Source organism: Falco punctatus (genome assembly GCF_963210335.1).
Source record: "Falco punctatus genome assembly, chromosome: 18".
NCBI classification, from domain to species: domain Eukaryota; kingdom Metazoa; phylum Chordata; class Aves; order Falconiformes; family Falconidae; genus Falco; species Falco punctatus.
In genome coordinates this window covers 5,330,592-5,349,077 of record NC_137598.1, presented here as the reverse complement: position 1 = coordinate 5,349,077, position 18,486 = coordinate 5,330,592, and the positions used below count along the sequence as shown (strand labels likewise).

The 18,486-nt window shown below is 68.1% G+C and overlaps 1 protein-coding gene across 3 annotated transcripts; it reads right to left on the bottom strand.

Annotated features, from left to right (window-relative positions):
* Positions 1–7: 7 nt before the first annotated feature.
* COL2A1 (collagen type II alpha 1 chain) lies at positions 8–18,224 on the bottom strand. Of its 3 annotated transcripts, none has more exons than XM_080367924.1 (54): positions 18,086–18,224; positions 15,335–15,538; positions 14,585–14,601; positions 14,272–14,304; positions 14,116–14,148; positions 13,970–14,023; positions 13,758–13,859; positions 13,604–13,681; positions 13,381–13,425; positions 13,245–13,298; positions 13,104–13,157; positions 12,950–13,003; positions 12,802–12,855; positions 12,661–12,714; positions 11,687–11,731; positions 11,526–11,579; positions 11,378–11,422; positions 11,221–11,274; positions 11,039–11,137; positions 10,755–10,799; positions 9,895–9,993; positions 9,149–9,202; positions 8,628–8,735; positions 8,485–8,538; positions 8,289–8,387; positions 7,510–7,563; positions 7,338–7,436; positions 7,201–7,254; positions 6,990–7,043; positions 6,694–6,747; positions 6,519–6,572; positions 6,367–6,411; positions 5,969–6,067; positions 5,754–5,861; positions 5,621–5,674; positions 5,479–5,532; positions 5,340–5,393; positions 5,192–5,245; positions 5,007–5,114; positions 4,818–4,871; positions 4,679–4,732; positions 4,014–4,175; positions 3,817–3,924; positions 3,340–3,447; positions 3,086–3,139; positions 2,877–2,984; positions 2,305–2,358; positions 2,084–2,191; positions 1,840–1,893; positions 1,563–1,670; positions 1,189–1,477; positions 868–1,055; positions 351–593; positions 8–225 (listed from the first exon to the last, which is right to left on the bottom strand). In XM_080367924.1, exons 1-54 carry the CDS (start codon positions 18,186–18,188, stop codon positions 79–81), a joined length of 4,479 nt encoding a protein of 1,492 aa, XP_080224050.1. In that variant the 5' UTR covers positions 18,189–18,224; the 3' UTR covers positions 8–78. The 3 variants fall into 3 exon arrangements, with proteins under 3 accessions (XP_080224050.1, XP_080224051.1, XP_080224052.1); XM_080367925.1 differs by having other exon boundaries at positions 15,338–15,538; positions 18,086–18,223; XM_080367926.1 differs by lacking the exon at positions 15,335–15,538 and having other exon boundaries at positions 18,086–18,223.
* Between the last annotated feature and the right edge of the window lie 262 nt (positions 18,225–18,486).

Genomic DNA, 18,486 nt, shown 5'->3' with positions numbered 1-18,486 from the left:
TTTAAAAAAACAAAACAAAACAAAACAAAACCCAACAAACAACAACAACAAACACACACACAAATAAAACAATTATTTTTACAAGAAGCAGACTGGGCCAATATCCACACCAAACTCCTGATCGGCTCCACCAATGTCCATAGGTGCAATATCTACAATGGGCAGGCGCGAGGTCTTCTGCGACCGGTACTCGATGACTGTCTTGCCCCACTTGCCAGTGTGTTTCTGGGCAGGAAAGAAGAGGAGGGGCGTTACGAGATGCTCCCGAGCCCCCCCAAACCAACAGCAACCTCAGGGGTCGAACCCCAACTCATCGCCTACGTCTTCCCCGCAGGCACCCGCGGACTCACCGTGCAGCCGTCCTCCAGGACGCTGTACGTGAACCTGCTGTTGCCCTCGGCTCTGATCTCCACGTCGTTGGAGCCCTGGATGAGGATGGCCTTCTTCAGGTTGCCTGTCTCCTCGTCCATGTAGGCGATGCTGTTCTTGCAGTGGTAAGTGACGTTCTGGGAGCCCTCGGTGGACAGGAGGCGCAGGAAGGTCATCTGGATGTTGGCGGTGTTGGGAGCCAGGTCCTCATCGCCGTAGCTGAACTGGAGGGAAGAGGCGAGACGGTGAAGCCTACGGGGGTCGCAACAACCCTATTTCCAGCCGCCTTTTGGGGGGGCTTCCAGGCTTCACGTTCCCAGCTGCCTGCAAAAATCCCAGCCCAACTGACCCACCTCCAGGCCTCCAACACAGCCGGTCCCTCCTGTAACATCCATCAGCGTGGACATCCCAGCCCTCCAACTGGACACCCAGCACCTTTCCCCGCTCAACCTCCACTCCCGCTCCCGTTCCAGAGCACCGGCCCGGGGGGACGCTTACGTGGAAACCGCCGTTGATGGTCTCTGCAAACCAGACGTGCTTCTTGTCTTTGGTCTTGCTGGTCCACCAGTTCTTCTTGGGGATGCTGCTGGGGTTGGGGTAGACGCAGGTCTCACCCGTTTCCATGTTGCAGAAAACTTTGATGGCGTCCAAGGTGCAGCCCTGGTTCGGGTCGATCCAGTAGTCTCCTGCGGTGGGGAGGGTGAGCGGTGTGAGAACACGAGGTTCGGGAGGTTGGAGCAAAAGGCATCATGGACCTTGCTGTCCTCCTGGGCTGGGGGGGGAGGAGGGGAGGGCAGGAGGCGGGATGGGGGCTCCTACCGCTCTTCCACTCGGGATGGCAGAGCTTGATGTCGCGGCAGGTCCTGGCCGGGTTCTTCTTGGAGCCCTCAGGGCTGCGGATGCTCTCGATCTGGTTGTTGAGGGACTTGAGGGTGGCGTCCACCTCCACGTCGTGCTGCCGGAGGCTGCCGGCGGCCTCGTCCGCCCGCATGTAGCGGATGGGGTCGGGACCCTTCTCCGTCTGACCCAGCCCGGCGAAAGCCGACATGTCGATGCCGGTGCCCGGGGGGCCGGGAGGACCGGGGGGACCCGGGTTTCCAGGAGGACCCTACAGGAGGGAGGAGATGCGATGCTGATGGGCTGTGCTGACAGCTGGACTCCCCTGCCCCACCACTGACAGCGTTTTCACTCACCGCAGGACCTGGTTCGCCGCTTCGTCCGCGGGGGCCGGGGGGACCGATGGGGCCGGGCATGCCGTTGGAGCCGTCTTTGCCGGAGGGGCCAACGGGGCCAGGGGGACCCTAGGAGAGACCCCCATGGGGGGGGGGGGTGTCAGGTCGTGGCAAGGTGGCAGGGACGGTGCTGGGGAGCTGCTGGCTCCTGCCATCGGCCAGCGAGGCCGGCGGCGGGGCTCGAGGACGGGGGTGCCTCCTTCTCCTCCCATCCCCAGGTGCCACGGGCGGGACGTACCCTGGGACCGGAGGGACCCGCGGGGCCAGCAGCGCCTTGGTCTCCAGAAGGACCCTAAGGAGGAAGCGAGGGTGGGTGGTCACAGCTCCGCGGCCGGCGTCGGGGGGTGGTCAGCCCTAGCAAAGCCTTTGCCTGGGCTTGGGGCTCTGCCCGCAGCCGCAGCCCCCCGGAAGGAGCCGCATCCAGCTCTGCGGTGAGATGCTGGGGGGGGGCTGAGTGCTGGAGTCCCAAAAATAACACTTACGGGTGGTCCGGGAAGACCCTGCAGCCCGGTGAAGCCACGGTGGCCCTTCAGCCCTCTCTCTCCAGCCTCTCCCGTCTCACCCTTGTCACCACGAGGCCCCTGGGGACCCTGGAAGGGGGGAAGGGGACGTGCTGGGCTCAGGGTGGCAGACCCCTGCCCAACAAGCCCCAGGACCCCGTGCGCTGCGCTGGGGACGCTCCGACAGACCCAGCATTGCTCACCGGCATGCCTCGAGCGCCAGCAGGACCGGAGGGACCCATGGGACCTTGTGCACCCTGCAGAGAGAAAAGAGGGGAGTCAAAAGGAGCGCAGGGTGCTGGGGGGGGCGCCCTGTGCCTTTGGGGGTGCCCGTACCGCCCCGCCGCCTGCCAGCTGCCCTGCTCGCAGCACCGGGGACCAGCAGCTGTGGCGCCGAACAGCATCTTTAAATACTCTCAGGTGGAGCATCGGCACCGAGTAACGACCCTTGCAAACAAACCGGCCTGGTTAAGGCTCCCGGTGCCAGCGGCTCCCCGGGCAGCGCCTGTGCGCAGGCAGAGCCTGAACTGGGCTCCTGGTGCTCATGAATCCCGGGGAAGATGCTCGGCGCCGGTAACGGCACTCAAGGCGCCGCCAAATTAGCGACAGCAGCTAACGGCACCTGCCTGGCTCTCCCAATTACTCCGAGTAGCTAATTGCTCCTGGAGGGGCTCTGCTATTTCTTCATTTATCTGCGCTCAGGGTGGTTCCTGTCTCCCCTAACAAGACCTCAAACCCAACGAGCCGTCTCCCTCGCCCATGCACCGGCACTCACCGTCTCGCCTCTGTCTCCTTGTTTCCCAGTGGGACCGACGGGGCCAGGAGCGCCGGGGGCACCGGGAGCGCCGGGGGCACCCACGGGACCGGTCTCGCCACGATCACCCTGTGCCGAGACAAAGGGGGTGGTGAGACCCACGGGGGGGTTGGCCAGATGAGGGGGCGCACAGACAGCGAGCGCCGGGGGAGGTGCGTGGGCACGCTCACCTTCACGCCGGCCGCGCCGTCCCTGCCCGGGGGTCCGTCAGAGCCAGGGTTACCCTGGGAGAAGGGGAGAAATTAAGTCTTGACCTTCGGAGGGAGCAGGGCACACACGACCCCCCCTCTCAAAGCAAAAAGCGCCAGTGAAAAGGTGCCGGCGATTGCCAGGAGCTGAGTTAAGTGCCAGGCTCCCCAGCCACAGGACCAGCGATGCCCAGCGCTGCCGTCGGGGTCACACTGGGACCCGGGGTCCCACCTACCTCGCGCCCAGGTTCACCGGCGGGACCCGTCAGACCGGGGGGACCCACAGGGCCGGGGGGCCCTCGGTCACCTGCAGAGCCGGGTGCTCCTTGTTTTCCAGGTTCGCCCTAACGAAGGGAGAAGACAACAGGCGTGAGTGAGGGGTCCCAGCGCATCCCTTCACCCGGCAGCAGCTGCGCTTTAAGGTTCCCAGACCCCTGTGCCCACCTCACCCCAGTTATCGCCCAGCCCCGATGCCACCGGCATCCTGGTGGCTTTGCAAAACCCCAAACTGCACCCAGGACGGGGGTCCCTGGGGCGCCTGACCTGCACCTGGGGGGCTGCCGTCCCCGTGAGCAGCTCGTTGCAGCCCCCAAGCTGCCCCCCGTGCTTCAAAGCTCCCAACCTCAGGGTGCTGAGCTCGGGGAAGGCAAACGGCCGCCCCGACAGCCCGCGGAGGGGCACCGGGAGGGCTGAGCCTGGGGGTCCCGACTCACCGAGGGCCCCGGCAGCCCCGGGAAGCCTCTCTCACCGCGTTGTCCGGGCAGACCGACGATGCCACGCTGTCCTGCCAAGCCCTGGGGACCTGGGGGACCATCAGGACCCTGCGGGGAGGCAGAGGTGGGGTCAGACCCACGGGGGGGTGGCACAGCACTGGAGGAGCGTGGAGGGAGGTGACCCCCAGAACACGTACGGCGGGGCCGTCCTCGCCGGGTTCGCCCTTCTCGCCAGGGGGACCGGCGGGGCCTTGGAGACCGGGGTCACCAGCACGGCCCGGGGGACCGGCGTCGCCACGAGCACCCTTGGGACCATCTTTGCCAGCGGAGCCGGGGGGGCCGGGGGGGCCTGGGTTACCCTGCGGGGGGACAAGACGGGGTTAGTGCAAACGGGGGTGGCTCCTCCACCTTCATCGCCCGCATCCTGGTGCCACCCGGCGCTCCGGGGCTTGAAGACCCCCAGAGAAGCCCCTTTTAGGGGCTGGTGAGCTGCTGGGGGCTGTTAGCGGGGACCCTCCGCTGCTTGGCCCCGGCACAACCAGCATCTTCTGAGCCCCCAGCCCCGGGGCTGAGCAATCCCGGCTGCTCCCGGGTGATCCCAGCTGCCCCCCAAGCAACTCCAGCTGCCCTCCAAGGGATCCCAGCTGCCCCCGAGTGATTTTGGCTTCTCCCCAGTGATCCAGTTGCTCCCAGGTGATCCCAGCTGCCCATGAATGATCCCGGCTGCTTCCCAGTGATCCCAGCTGCGCCCCCAAGCAATTCCAGCTGCCCTCTAAGTGATCCCAGCTGCCCCCGAGCGATCCTGGCTTCTCCCCAGTGATCCCAGCTGCCCCCGAGCGATCCTGGCTGCCCCCCAACTCACGTTAGGGCCAGGTGGTCCCACACGGCCGGCAGCGCCGGGGAATCCAGTGGCTCCCTGCGGAAGGAGAGGGGAAAGGCGGCTCAGATGCTGCCCCGCTCCCTCCAGTGCCCCCTCCCGCATCCCACCCCCCCATACTCACAGGGGGGCCCTGAGCACCCCGGGCTCCTTTGGGACCAGTTACACCAGTTGGACCCTGGGGAAAGGAGTAAAACGGGTTAGAAACACGGCGGGGGGGCTGCAACCTGCTCCAGGCGATGCCCCAGATTGCTCAGGGATTGGGACCCCCGCGGGGTTCATCCCCCTTTGGGGGGGTCCCGACTGTACCCACCTGTGGGCCGGGTGCGCCGGAGGGACCTTGGGGACCCGGAGCGCCAGCGTCACCCTTCTGGCCGGGCTCTCCTTGCTCGCCTTTGGCACCAGGTTGCCCATCGGCACCCTGCGGGGAGCAGCGGCCGTGAGCGGGCTGTGCCGCCGCTGGACCCGTGCTGGGGGGGCGCGGGGCCAAATACTCACCGGGGGTCCGGCAAATCCGGCGGGACCGGGGGCACCAGGCTCACCACGCTCGCCCTGTGGGGGAGGTGGGAGTTAAATGGGGGGACAGGGGGAGCGAGGCCAGCGGGGGCACCACCGGCACCCGGGGGGCTGCAGGGGTGGCACTTACAGGGGCACCGCGGGCACCAGCAGCACCGGATGGACCAGGAGGTCCCGATTCACCCTGGAAAAGGAAGGATGGAGAGTTGGGGGGTGTCCACGGAACCCCCCTCGGTTGGGAGCAGCCAAGGGGCTCCCCGGGCTCTCACCTTCTCGCCGTTGGGGCCAGCGGGGCCGGGGGGACCGATGGGACCCGTCAGACCCTACAGAGGAGACAGATGAGGATGAGGCCACCATGAGCATCCCCCCCCGGCCACCCCACACCCACCGTGTCCCCGTGGTCCCACTTACGCGTGCGCCGTCCTTTCCAGGGGCTCCCTCAGGGCCCTTCTCTCCGACGTCTCCCTGCAAGGCGAGACGGAGGTGGTGTGAGCCGAGCTGAGCCCTGACACCGCTCAGGACACCTCCAGCACCCATCACTTACCCGGTCCCCCTTGGGACCAGCAATGCCGGCGGCTCCTCTCTCACCGGGCATCCCCTGCAGCCCCGGGGGGCCCTGGGCGCCGTTGGGGCCAGCTGGTCCGGTGGCACCCTAAAGCAGAGCGAAGGTGCAGTTATTGGGGTGCCAGTGTGACCCCCAGTGTCACAGCTTCGCTGGTGGCACTGAGCCACGGAGCCGTGTCCCTCCTTGTCACCCACCTTGGGTCCGTCAGTGCCCGGTGTGCCGGGGAGCCCACGGGGACCTTGCAGCCCTTGGGCGCCAGGAGAGCCACGCTCACCGGGGAAGCCGCGTTCGCCCTGGGGTGGGGGGAACAGCGTTAGGACGAGGCCATGGTGAGGGTCACAATGTCCCCTGCATGGGTGTCCCCAGGGACAGTGGGCACAGCAGCCATCCCACACTGCCCGGAGGGGACTGGGATGTACTGGGAGAAGAGGGGACGGCCTGCAGCAGAGGCTGAGCCACCAGGACTGGGGCAGGCGACGGCCCTGGGTGAGGGCAGCCAGGCCCTGCCAACCACCTTGAGCCCCCCAGACCCCCCCCACGGGACAGGGAGAGGCGTCCTGTCCCTGCGGCCGGGAGGACAGGTGACACTTACTCTGGGACCAACGAGACCGGGGGCACCAGCTTCTCCAGGAACACCCTGTGGCGGAGGGAAAGAGTTGGGGGTCAGCCCCAGGGGCCGCTGGGGTCCTGACCCCCCTGTTGCAGCTGGAGGATGCCCGAGAGGAGGGAAATATGGGGTCTCACCTGATCTCCGGGTTTGCCGCTCTCTCCAGGGGGACCTGGTGGCCCGGGCAGCCCCTGGGAGGGGAAAGCAGCGGCGTGAGCACGGCAGCAGCGAGACCCCCAGGGATGGGGACTCAGGGTCACCCACGAGCATCACCCCCACCCTGGCACCACAAACCGCCCCCCATGTGCTCACCTGGAAGCCAGAGGGGCCGGGGGCTCCTTGCTCTCCCCTCTCACCCGCGGGACCCTGTGGGAAGGACGGTGGTGAAGGACCCCGTGGGCTTCCCCCACCCCAGGGTTCTGGGCAGAGCCAGAATCACGGGGGGAATCTGCTGCGAGGGCTGGGGGGCGCAGAGGCTCCATCCCAGCAGACCTGGCTTATCCTTTGCCCAGATCCAGGGGGGCTACAACCCCCGACACCCCACCCCACCCCCCATCACCAAATTTCAAGTGGGTTTTGGCTCTGGGGGAACCAGGCTGGACACTCACGGCAGGTCCCGGGGGGCCGGCAGCTCCCGTCTCGCCGTCCTTGCCGGGAAGACCCTACGGAGGAGAAAACCCACCGCTGAGCACCAGGCGCGACGCTGCCGACCCCGCTTCACCCTCCGGCCCCCGTGCCTCAGTTTCCCCACTTGGAGCCTGCAGGTGCGACCCCAAGGTGGGCTTTTGCGGGGGTGGCAAGAGAGGGAAAACAACTCACCCGCAGCCCCGGGGCGCCGGGCAGCCCCTTCTCGCCGGCTTTTCCAGGCTCGCCCTAGAAAGAGGGGGGAGGGGGTGGCAGTGGGCCCCGTGCCCAGGCTGCAGCCCCGTTTCGGCTACAAACTGGCCCATACTCACGTTAGCACCCTTGGGACCAGGGAAACCCATCACGCCAGGCTGGCCTCGAGCACCCTGCGGGCCGGGGGGGCCAGGGCGGCCGTCCTCGCCGGGAGCACCCTGCGGGGAGGGGGACATCAGCGGGGGCTGCGCCATCCCCCAGCCCCCCGACCCCCTGTGCAGCATCGCTTACCGTTGGGCCAACTTTGCCTTGAGGACCAGCGTCGCCTGGGCGGCCGGTGAGACCCTGCGGTGGAGGGAAGCAATGGGGGGCTGTGGGGGCCAGCACCGAGGTGGGGGGTGCTGGGCACCCCATCCTGCTTGGCTCTCAGCCCCTGCTCTGGGCCTGGGGCTCACAGAGGAGGCGCAGAGGGGTCTGCCTAACCCCCTGCCCATGGTGGTGAACCCCAAAGAGCACCTTTGCTAACCCCAAATGCACCTTCGCTAACCCCGAAGAGCATCGTAATTAGCACCAAGTAAGTATCTTAACCCCAAGGAGCATCTTCACTAACCCTAAATACATCTTAACTAACCCTGAGGAACTTAATTAGCACCAAGGAGCATCTTTGCTAATCCCAGATTGCACCTTCAGTAACCCCACATGCATCTTTGATAAACGCAAAGAGCATCTTAACGAGCAAAGAGCATCTTAACTAACCCCAAGGAACTTCATTTGCACCGAAGCCCAACTGAACCAACCCCAAAGAGCATCCTAATGCCAAAGAGCATCTTGGCCAACCCCAAAAGCACCTTAACCAGCCCCAAAAGCAGTTGATTGTCCCCAAAAGCACCTTGTCGACCCCAAAAGCGTCCTAACTAACCCCAAAAGCACCTTGTCGACCCCACAGAGCCTCCCTGCTGCTCCCACCAGCATCCCCGCTGTGCCTGTGTGGTCCAGCCCCATTCGAGCCCCCCCGGTGCAGCAGGGAGCCCCCCAAGCAGCCCCCCTGTGCCCCCGCAGGGGTGTCTCACCCTGGCTCCGGGCAGCCCAGGCTCGCCAGGGCGGCCGGGGTCACCGGTGGCTCCCTTGGGACCTGCGAGGCCAGCGGGGCCGCGCTCGCCTGGAGCACCCTGTGCGGGGTGGGAGGGGGGAGAAGGGGTGAGTCTGGGGGTTCAGGGGGGCATCACCCCCCTGGGTCCCCCCCACCCCATGACCCCGACGTCCCACCTTGGGTCCAGCCAGCCCGTCCTGCCCGGGGAAGCCGCGATTGCCAGGAGCACCCTGCGGAGGAAGAGGAGGAGGAGGAGTGAAGTGGGGGGAGGTTTTGGGGGGCAGCACCTCACTGGGGGGTGCAGGAGGGGGCCACACACCCTCTCTCCAGGTGGTCCCACGGGGCCAGCAGCACCGGGTTCACCGCGGGCTCCTCGCTTGCCTTCCTCACCAGCCGGCCCGGGGGCACCTTGGGGTCCCGCGGGTCCCTGAGGATGAGGAAGAAAAGGGGTCACCAGGAGCCTTCTCCCCCTGCACCCCGGGGGAGCCCTGCCTGCATCCTCTGCCCCCCCCCCCAAACCACAGACCCCAGGGGTGCCGGGCGAGCCCCTCGCCGTGCCACGTGTCCCGCTGGCGCCGGGGACCGGCGGGGATCCGGCCCCGCACATTGAGGCTGGTTAATGAAGCGAGGGGGGAATGTCGGGGGGGGGGGCGGGGGGGGGGGGCGCCGAACACAGCGGCTATTGTTCCCCCGCGGGAGGGGGGATGCTGCCCCTCGAGGGGCCTCGTTAGGGGAAGAGGTTCGTTAGACGCCAACGAGACGCTCCGGCCCCGGTGGGGAGCGAGGGGCCACGGGACCCCCGGCGGCCGGGGGCGCTGGATGTGGCCCCCCAGGACTCACCGTCTCGCCCTTGGGTCCCTGCTCGCCTTTGAAGCCCGCGATGCCGGGTTCTCCCTGGGGGGAGGGAGAGGGTGCTGGGGGACGGGGCCGCAGTGTCCCCACAGCTGTCCCCGTCCCTGGGCCCTGCCCCATCCCTCCGTCCGCCACCTTGTTGTCCCCACCCTTGTCACCATCCCCACCCCTGTCGCCAACCCAGCCTTATCCTCACCTTCATTCCTGTCCCCATCCCTGTCCCCATCCTGTCACCTTCCCCTGTCCCCACTCCACCCCTGTCCCCATCCCCTTTCCTGTCCCCCATTCCTGATCCCAACCTCAACCCTATCCCTGTTCCCAAGCCTCTCCCCATCCCCCTCCTCACCCCCCGCCCAGCCCTCTCACCTGTCCCTGTCCCCGTCCCATTCCCATCCCCGCCCTCACAGCATCCCCATCCCGTCTCCGTTCCCTTCCCTGTCCCCATCCTCACCTCATCCCACCTCCATCCCATCCCTGTCCCCATCCCCATCCCCATCCCATCTCCATCCTGTCCCCATCCCCATCCCGTCCCCATCCTGTCCCAGGTGGCCCCTCTGGGGACCAGGACAGGGTGACGCAGGAGCCACCCAAGGGTGACAGGGAGGGGACCTGCAAGGCTGGGAGCAGGGGTGTGGCCTGTGGTTGAATGGGCGTGGTCAGTGGGAACAGGCGTGGCATGTGGTAGTGGGCGGGGCACATCTGGTTCCCATCTGGGGGGCTCTCCGGGGTCTTACCGTCTGTCCCTTGGGTCCCAGCGGGCCAGTGGCACCCTGGGGTCCGGGTGGGCCGCGGGGTCCGGGGAAGCCTGGAGCGCCAGCGATGCCGGGGGCACCCTGTGGGCAGCCAGCCGCCATCAGGGGGGCACGGTACCCAGCGTCCCCATGTCCCCTCCCGCCTCCCCCAGCATCCTCTGTGTCCCCCAGCATCCCCCCAGTGCCCACCAGCATCCCACATCCCCCGTGTCCCCCAGCATCCCCCAGCGTCCCCCAGCATCCCTCCAGTGTCCCCCAGCATCCCACATCTCCCAGCATCCCCAGTGTCCCCCAGCATCCCCCCAGTGCCCACCAGCATCCCACATCCCCCGTGTCCCCCAGCATCCCCCAGTGTCCCCCAGCATCCCTCCAGTGTCCCCCAGCATGCCCTATCCCTCAGTATCCCCACAGTATTCCCCAGCATCCCGCATCCCCAGTGTCCCCCAGCATCCCCCCAGTGCCCACCAGCATCCCACATCCCCCGTGTCCCCCAGCATCCCCAGTGTCCCCCAGCATCCCCCCAGTGCCCACCAGCATCCCACATCCCCCGTGTCCCCCAGCATCCCCCGTGTCCCCCAGCATCCTGCATCCCCTGTCATCCCATGTCCCCCAGCACGCCCCCCATATCCCCCAGCATCCCTGCATCCCTCCACATCCCCCAGCATCTCCCAGCATCCCGCATCCTCCGATCCCCCAGCATCCTCCCCACATCCTGGTGTCCCCATGTCAGGGTCCCCATGTGTCCCAAAGTGTCCCCAGATGCCAGCTCCTCCCCGCCCCAACCCAGCCCCCTCCCAAGCCACAGCCCCCCGGGGCTGGGGACCCCATCCCCCAACACTCACCGCCGAGCCCTTGGCGCCGGGGATGCCGTCGGTCCCTGGGTTGCCCTAGAGGGAGACGGTGCTGAGCCCGGCTCTGCACCCCCAGCCTCAGTTCCCCTTGGGGGGAGTCTGGAGGGGTAGAGGGTCCGCAGCCCCCCTGTGCCTCAGTTTCCCCACGGCCACGCAGAGGATGACCCACTCCCTCCCTGCTCACAGCATCAGCCCCATCCCTGTGGCTCCCAGGCCCGGGGACAGGCAGGACAACAAGCCACCCGGGGGGTGTCACAGCAAGTGACAGCACTTACGGGGGCGCCAGCAGGGCCGGGGGAGCCGGGGGTCCCGGATTCACCGCGGGGGCCCTGGGCACCCTCGGGACCTCGCGCGCCGGTGGGACCAGCTTCACCCTGAGGGATGAAAAATGGGGTGAGGGGGTGCAGCCGGCGCTGTGCCTCAGTTTCCCCTGCTGGGAGCAGCCCCCCCCCCTTACCTTCGAGCCGGGGGCGCCGGGGAAGCCGGGGGCTCCGGCTGGGCCGACAGGTCCCTGGGGGCGAGAGGGGGGTGAGGATCTGCCTGGCTCTGGGGGGTCCCAGGGGACCCCCCTGTCCCCCACGGGGTGACACAGGGTCCGGCAGCCCGTTACTCACCGGGGGTCCAGCTGGGCCAGGGAGGCCGTCGTTGCCACGAGCACCCTGGGGGGAGACGGTGACAAGACGTCATGGGGGGCACTGTGGGGGGCTGGGGACCCCCCTGCCACCGCGGTGCCACCAGGGTCCCAGGCAGCGTCACACTCACCGCAGCGCCGGAGGGGCCAGGACGTCCTCTCTCTCCGGGCAGCCCGCGGGGACCCTGGGGGGACACAGAAGCGCGTTGGGCTCCGTCTTGCCCGGTGGGGGGGTGGGGGTGGGCGACATCCCCCCGCCTCAGTTTGCCCCTTCCCCAGCCCAAAGACTCACCATGGGGCCAGGGGAGCCGTTCTCGCCGGGGGAGCCGGATTCACCCTGAGGGGAAGGGCAGAGGGTGAGTCCCGGGGTGAGCACCCCGACACCGCGGGGATGGTCCCCCGATGCCACGGGGATGGGCACCCCGACACCGCGGGGATGGTCCCCCGATGCCACGGGGATGGGCACCCCGACACTGCGGGGATGGGCACCCCGACAGCCCTGACACCACGGGGATGGGCACCCCGACACCGCGGGGATGGGCACCCCGACACCATGGGGATGGGCACCCCAACACCGCGGGGATGCGCACCCTGACACCGCGGGGATGGGCACCCTGACAGCCCCGACACCACGGGGATGGGCACCCCGACACCGCAGGGATGGGCACCCTGACACCGCGGGGATGGTCCCCTGATGCCACGGGGATGGTCACCCCGACACCGTGGGGATGCGCACCCCGACACCGCGGGGATGGTCCCCCGATGCCACGGGGATGGGCACCCCGACACCACGGGGATGGGCACCCCGACACCGCGGGGATGGTCCCCCGATGCCACGGGGATGGGCACCCCGACACCACGGGGATGGGCACCCCGACACCGCGGGGATGGTCCCCCGATGCCACGGGGATGGGCACCCCAACACCACGGGGATGGGCACCCCGACACCGCGGGGATGGTCCCCTGATGCCACGGGGATGGGCACCCCGACACCACGGGGATGGGCACCCCGACACCAGGGGCATGGTCACCTGGCCAGCCCTGATGCCACAGGGAAGGTCACCCCAACAGCCCCGACACCACGGGGATGGTCACTGGCCAGCCCTGACGCCACGGTGGTGGTCACCGGGCCAGCTGCAATGCCATAGGGATGGTCACCCCACCAGCCCTGATGCCGTGGGGATTGTCACCCCCCCAGCCTCGATGCCACAGAGATGGTCACCTCCCCCAGCCCCGACGCCACGGGGATGGTCGCCCACCACCTACCTTGGCTCCAGGAGCCCCTGCCTCTCCTTTGGCACCGTCAAGGCCGGGGTAACCCTGGGGACAAAGAGATGGGGGGGGTCACCCTCTGTGCCACCGGGTGATGGGGACACTGGGGGTGCAAGGAGGGGGGCACGCACTCACCCGGTGGCCTTTCACTCCAGGGAGACCGGGCGTCCCGGGGAAGCCACGAGCACCCTGTGAGCGTGCGGAGAAAAGTGGGTTGGGGGCGAAGGGGTGACACGGGGGTCTCTGCCCCAGGGGCGCCCGATCCAGCCTGGCGCTGCCTTACCTGGGGGCCGGGGGGGCCGCGCTCGCCAGATTTGCCAGGTTTGCCAGTCTCGCCCTGCAGAGAGATGAGATTGGGGGGAAATAAAGTCACCGCCTGGCCGGGGCCACCGCTGCAACGAGCTGCCCGTTCTCAGCCCGAGCGGGAAAGGACTCACGTCATCGCCGGGTTTCCCAGGAGGTCCCGGTGGTCCCCGGGGACCCATCGGACCCTAAAGGGGACAGAGAGGCAGCGGGTGAGTGGGAGCTGGTGGGTGGCATGTCCCCGAGCCCGGGGAGGGGGCGGGGGGGACACTCACAGCAGCGCCGGGCTCGCCGGGCTCGCCGGGGTTGCCTTGAAATCCTTGGGGACCCTGGAAGAGAGACGGTGGCATCGGTGGGGTGGCGGGGTGCCCACCCAAAGACCCCCGAGCCTGGCGGGGGGTTGGTACTTACGGGAGAGCCGGAGGGTCCGGGGGGGCCGCGGGGTCCCATGGGGCCCTGGGGGGAGAGACAACAGTGTCACGGGGGGGCCCCCCCCGCCAAACCAGGGGGTCCCCCCAAAATGGGGACAGCCCCCACCCTCGGTGACCCGGTTCCTCCATGTCCCAAGACGCGACCGGCCGCCAGGTCCCCCTGGGGCGTGTGGGGGGTCCCTGGCCCCGGGGGGGTCCCTTACCATGGGTCCCTGCATGACGCCCATCTGCGCGCCTCCAGCCTTCTCGTCGAAGCCGCCCGCCATCTGCGCCGCGAAGTTCTGCGGGGGGAAGGGGGCTGAGCACGCAGCCCACCCCCAAATCCCCTCATCTCACCCCAAACCCCCCGATACTCACCCCACCGAGGCCGGGGGGGCCGGGAGGGCCGGGGGGGCCGGGGGGACCAGGATTTCCAGGGGTGCCGGGTTCCCCATCCCTGCCCCGGGGGCCGGGGGCGCCCTGTGGCGGGGACAGAAAGGGGGGTCACCCATGCAGCGAGCGTGACAGTTCTCTGCAGCGCCCCGCCACTGCCGGGGGGCGGTTTGCCGGGGGTGGGGGCACGCTCTCACCTTCTCCCCCTTCTCGCCACGGTCCCCTCGTTGTCCTTGCTCACCTGCCGGGCCCTGCAAGAGGAGGGGGGTCAGCTCTCCCCCCAACCCCCCCAAACCCCTCCCACAAATATTCCAACAATGCGCCCGGAGAAACGTGCTCCCACCTGCGGTCCCGGCGGCCCTCGGGGTCCTACAACCTGGGGGGGGGTAAACAAAAAGGTGAGGTGAGACGAGTGTAGGACCCCCCCCCCATCCAGGCCATCTCTGCAATGGCAGGGCCCCCCGTTTTGGGGGTCCCCCAGCACACCCCCTACACTTACATCTTTAATGTCACCGGGTTCACCCTTCTGCCCCTGCAAGGCAAAGCATGGGGTGAGCAACAGGGGGGCACATCACCCCCCCCAAATCCCACCCCCCTCCCAGGTGACACCCCCCCCCCCCCCCCAAGAGATAAACGCCCCCCCCCCCCCCCCCAGGAAGTGACAACCCCTCCAGGGAGGTGGCAACCCCAGGGCTACTGGCCCCAGGGAGATGTGCAGGGGTCCTGCCTTGACACCCCCCACCCCCCCCATTTGGGGGGAAAACCCTGGGCTGGGAAATCGGGACGGGGGGGGGGGGACACAGCATCCTCACCTTGGGGCCAGGTTGCCCTGTTGGGAGAAAAAAAAAAAAAAGAAATAAAGAGAAATTAGAGGGGAGATGGGCTGGGGGGGACACGAGGCACCCCTGTCCCCAGCCTGAGGGATGGTGATGCTCCTGGGGGGGCTGTGGGGCCAAACCGGGGGGCACAGGAGTGTGGGGGCTCCCCCGAAGCAGGGCGGTGGGGTTGGGCAAAGCGGGGTGCAGCATGCGGGAGTGGGGCCGTGCCGTTTTGGGGGGGAGGCAGCTGGGAGGGTGCTCAACCCTTCACACCCCCCGGAGGGGGCAGGAAAGGGTTAAAAAAGGCAACTTTGGGGGTTTTGGGGGTTTGGGACTTGGGGTTGCAGCTTTTTTGGGGGGGGGGGGCAGCGCTTTTCCATCATTCTGGGTGAATTATGGTGGCTTTGGGGACAGAAACACCACCCGAACGTCCCTTTTGCCAGGATGCCCGGGGGGGTCCACGGCCACGGTCACCCCCCAGCATCACCCCCAAGCCGCTTCTCCAAAAAACACCCCAAAACCATCCGGGCTGCGAATCCCACTGCCATTTGAGGTGAAAAAATAATTAAAAAAAAAAACTACTTTTTTTCACCCTGGGATGAGTTTTTTTGAGGCCCTTTGAGGGGGCCAAGTTGCCTTTCGCCCGGGGTCCCCATGGATGTTCCCCCCGCCCCCCCCCCCCCCAAAGCCCATCCATGGGCGGGTAATTTATTTATTAATGAGAGGAGGGAATAAATAAATTACAACCGCTGGGCTGGTCAGTGGGGCATATGGGGCAGCACTCTCCGAAGGGGATCTCGGGGCTGGGGCAGTCCCGCAGCTCCTCGCAGATGATCTCGTCGCAGAGGACGGTCCCCGTGTCGCACACGCAGATACGGCACGGCTCCGGCTTCCACACGTCCTTATCGCGATAGCTCTGCCCGTCCTGCAGGCAGCTGCCTGCCTCGGCTGCGGGGACAAGGCGGGGGGGGGGGAACGGGGACGGGGACGGGGGGACGGGGGGGACACGGCCAGGAGGTGGGGATGGCAGCCCCCCACCCACCCACCCCCGTGCGGGAGGGTGGCAGCGGGGGGGACAGCGCCAGGGTGGGATGGGGGTGGTGGCATTGCCAACCCCAGCCGTTCTGTGTGTCCCCCCCCTCCTCGCAGAACCCCCCCCTCAGCTTGGGGGACAAGGACAAGCAAGGACTCCTGGAGCAGCAGGGGGGTGGCTCAGCGACGGGGGTCCAGCCTCAAGCAGGGGGGGGGGTCCCCCTTCCCTGGAACCCTGATGGCACTCGGTGTCCCACTGTCTTGGGGGCACTCAGTGTGTCCCCGTAGCACCCCGCACCTCCAGTGGGACACGGACAGCGTCGCCAGCGTCCCCAGGGTCTGGGGAGGGGGGGAGGGGTGCGGGGGGGCAATGTTCCCAGGCTGTGCCCCAGGGTCCCCCAGATGTGCCCCAGGGTCCCCAGATGTCCCCAGGAGGTGCCCCTGGGTCCCCAGGCCGCACCCCAGGGTCTCTGGAGGTGCCCCAGGGTCCGCAGAATGTGCCCCAGGGTCCCCAGGTTGCGTGACCCAGGATCCCCAGGAGATGCCCTGGTGTCCCCAGGGTCCCTGGGATGTGCCCTGGTGTTCCCAGGGTCCCCAGGTTGTTCCTCGGTGTCCCCAGGATGTACCCCCCGGGCTTGACCTCGGTGTCCCCAGACTGTGCCCCCTGTCCTGCACCCCGTGTCCCCAACAGGACGCTGTGTCTCAGGCTGGACCCTGCTGTCCCCAGGCTGCCCTCCATGTCCCTGGGCTGTCCCCCGCTACCCCAGGGTGTACCCCACCTCCCCGGGCTGGCCCCCACTGTCCCCCAGCAGTACCCCAGTGTCCCTGCTGTGCCCCTTGCCCAGCCCAGCTCCCACACCCGAAGCTGTCCCTCACTGTCCCCTCCCTGCAGCCTGCTGTCCCCAAGCTGCACCCCCTGCCCCATCTGTACCCCATGGTCCTAATGCTGTGTGTCCCCCCGACCCAGGCTGTCCCCTCTGTCCCCCTCCATCCCAGGCTGTCCCACCCACTACCCTGAAACTTTCCCCCTCCATCCCACCCCCCTCTATCCCATGCTGTCCCCCAGTGTCCCCCATCCCATGCTGTCCCCCACCACGACCCAGAAACTTTCCTCTTCCATGCCACTGTCCCCCAGCGTCCCATGCTGTCCCTCTCTGTGCCACACTGTCCCCCAGTGTGTCCCCCAACTCGCACTGTCCCCCCATCACTACCCTGACATGTCCCCCCTGCAGCTCATGCTGTCCCCCCCATCCCATGCTGACCTCCCCCACCACCACACTGAAACCTCCCCCCACCCCACGCTGTTGTTCCCGTCCCATGCTGTCCCCCAGTGTCCCCCTCAACCCATACTGTCCCCCCACCCCAGGCTGACCCCCACCCCACGCTGTCTCCCCATCCCATGCTGTCCCCCAGTGTCCCCCTCAACCCATGCTGTCCCCCCACCCCACTACCCTGAAACTTTCTCCCTCCATCCCACACTGTCCCCCCCATCCCAGGCTGTCCCCCAATGTCTGCCCCAACCCACACTGAGCCCCCCACCACTACCCTGAAACTTTCTCCCCCTGTCCCATGCTGTCCCCCCAGTGTCTCCCCACCCCAGGCTGCCCCCCCCTTCCCAAGCTGCCCCCCACGACTACCCTGAAACTTTCTCTGCCATTCCATGCTGTTCCCCCCACCCCACGCTGACCCCCAGTGTCCCCCCACCCCAGGCTGTCCCCCCACCACTACCCTGAAACTTTCTCCCTCAACCCACATTGTCCCCCCAACCCCACGCTGTCCCCCAGTGTCCCCCCGCCCCAGGCTGTGCCCCCAACTACCCTGAAACTTTCTCCCCCATTCCATGCTGTCCCCCCACCCCACGCTGATCCTCAGTGTCCCCCCACCCCAGGCAGACCCCCACCTCACGCTGTCTCCCCATCCCACGCTGTCCCCCAGTGTCCCCCCATCCCAGGCTACCCCCCCACCACTACCCCAAAACTTTCTCCCCCCACCCCACGCTGTCCCCAGTGTCCCCCCACCCCAGGGCTGACCCCCAACTACCCTGAAACTTTCTCCCCCACCCCACGCTGTCCCCCAGTGTCCCCCCGCCCCAGGCTGTGCCCCCAACTACCCTGAAACTTTCTCCCCCATTCCATGCTGCCCCCCCACCCCAGGCTGACCCCCACCCCACGCTGTCTCCCCATCCCACGCTGTCCCCCAGTGTCCCCCCCTCCCATGCTGCCCCCCCACCACTATCCTGAAACTTTCTCCCTCCACCCCACGCTGTCCCCAGTGTCCCCCCACCCCAGGGCTGACCCCCAGCTACCCTGAAACTTTCCCCCCCACCCCATGCTGTCCCCCAGTGTGTCCCACCCCCAGGCTGCCCCCCCCCAGGCTGCCCCCCCCGCCGCCCCGCTCGGTGCCACGCTGTCCCCCCGCCGTCCCCCGCCGCGCTGCCCCGCGCCCCCGCCCCGGGGCACTCACGGAGGTCGCGGTCCTGCGCGGCGGCGGGCGGCGGCGGCAGCAGGAGCAGGAGCGGCAGCAGGAGCGGCAGCAGGCGCAGGAGCGGCAGCGGGCGGCCGGGCATGGCGAGGCGGCGGCGCCCCTCACCGTGCGGCGGGCCCAGCAGTGCCCGCGCCGCCCCGCCGCCGCGTATAAGTCCCGGCGCGGCCCCCCGGGCCCTGTAACCCGAGCCGGGCCGGCCCCCCCGACCCTCCTCCGGGACGGCACCGGGCCGGGGAGGGACGGGGCGGGGGGGCGGGGGACGAGGACGGGGCCCCCCACCCCCCCCCGCACACCCCCGGCGGCCCCGAGCCCCGGGCCGGTGCGGGGGGCTGCGGCGGTCGGGGTGCGACCGGGGGCTGAGATCCCCCGCCCCATCTCAT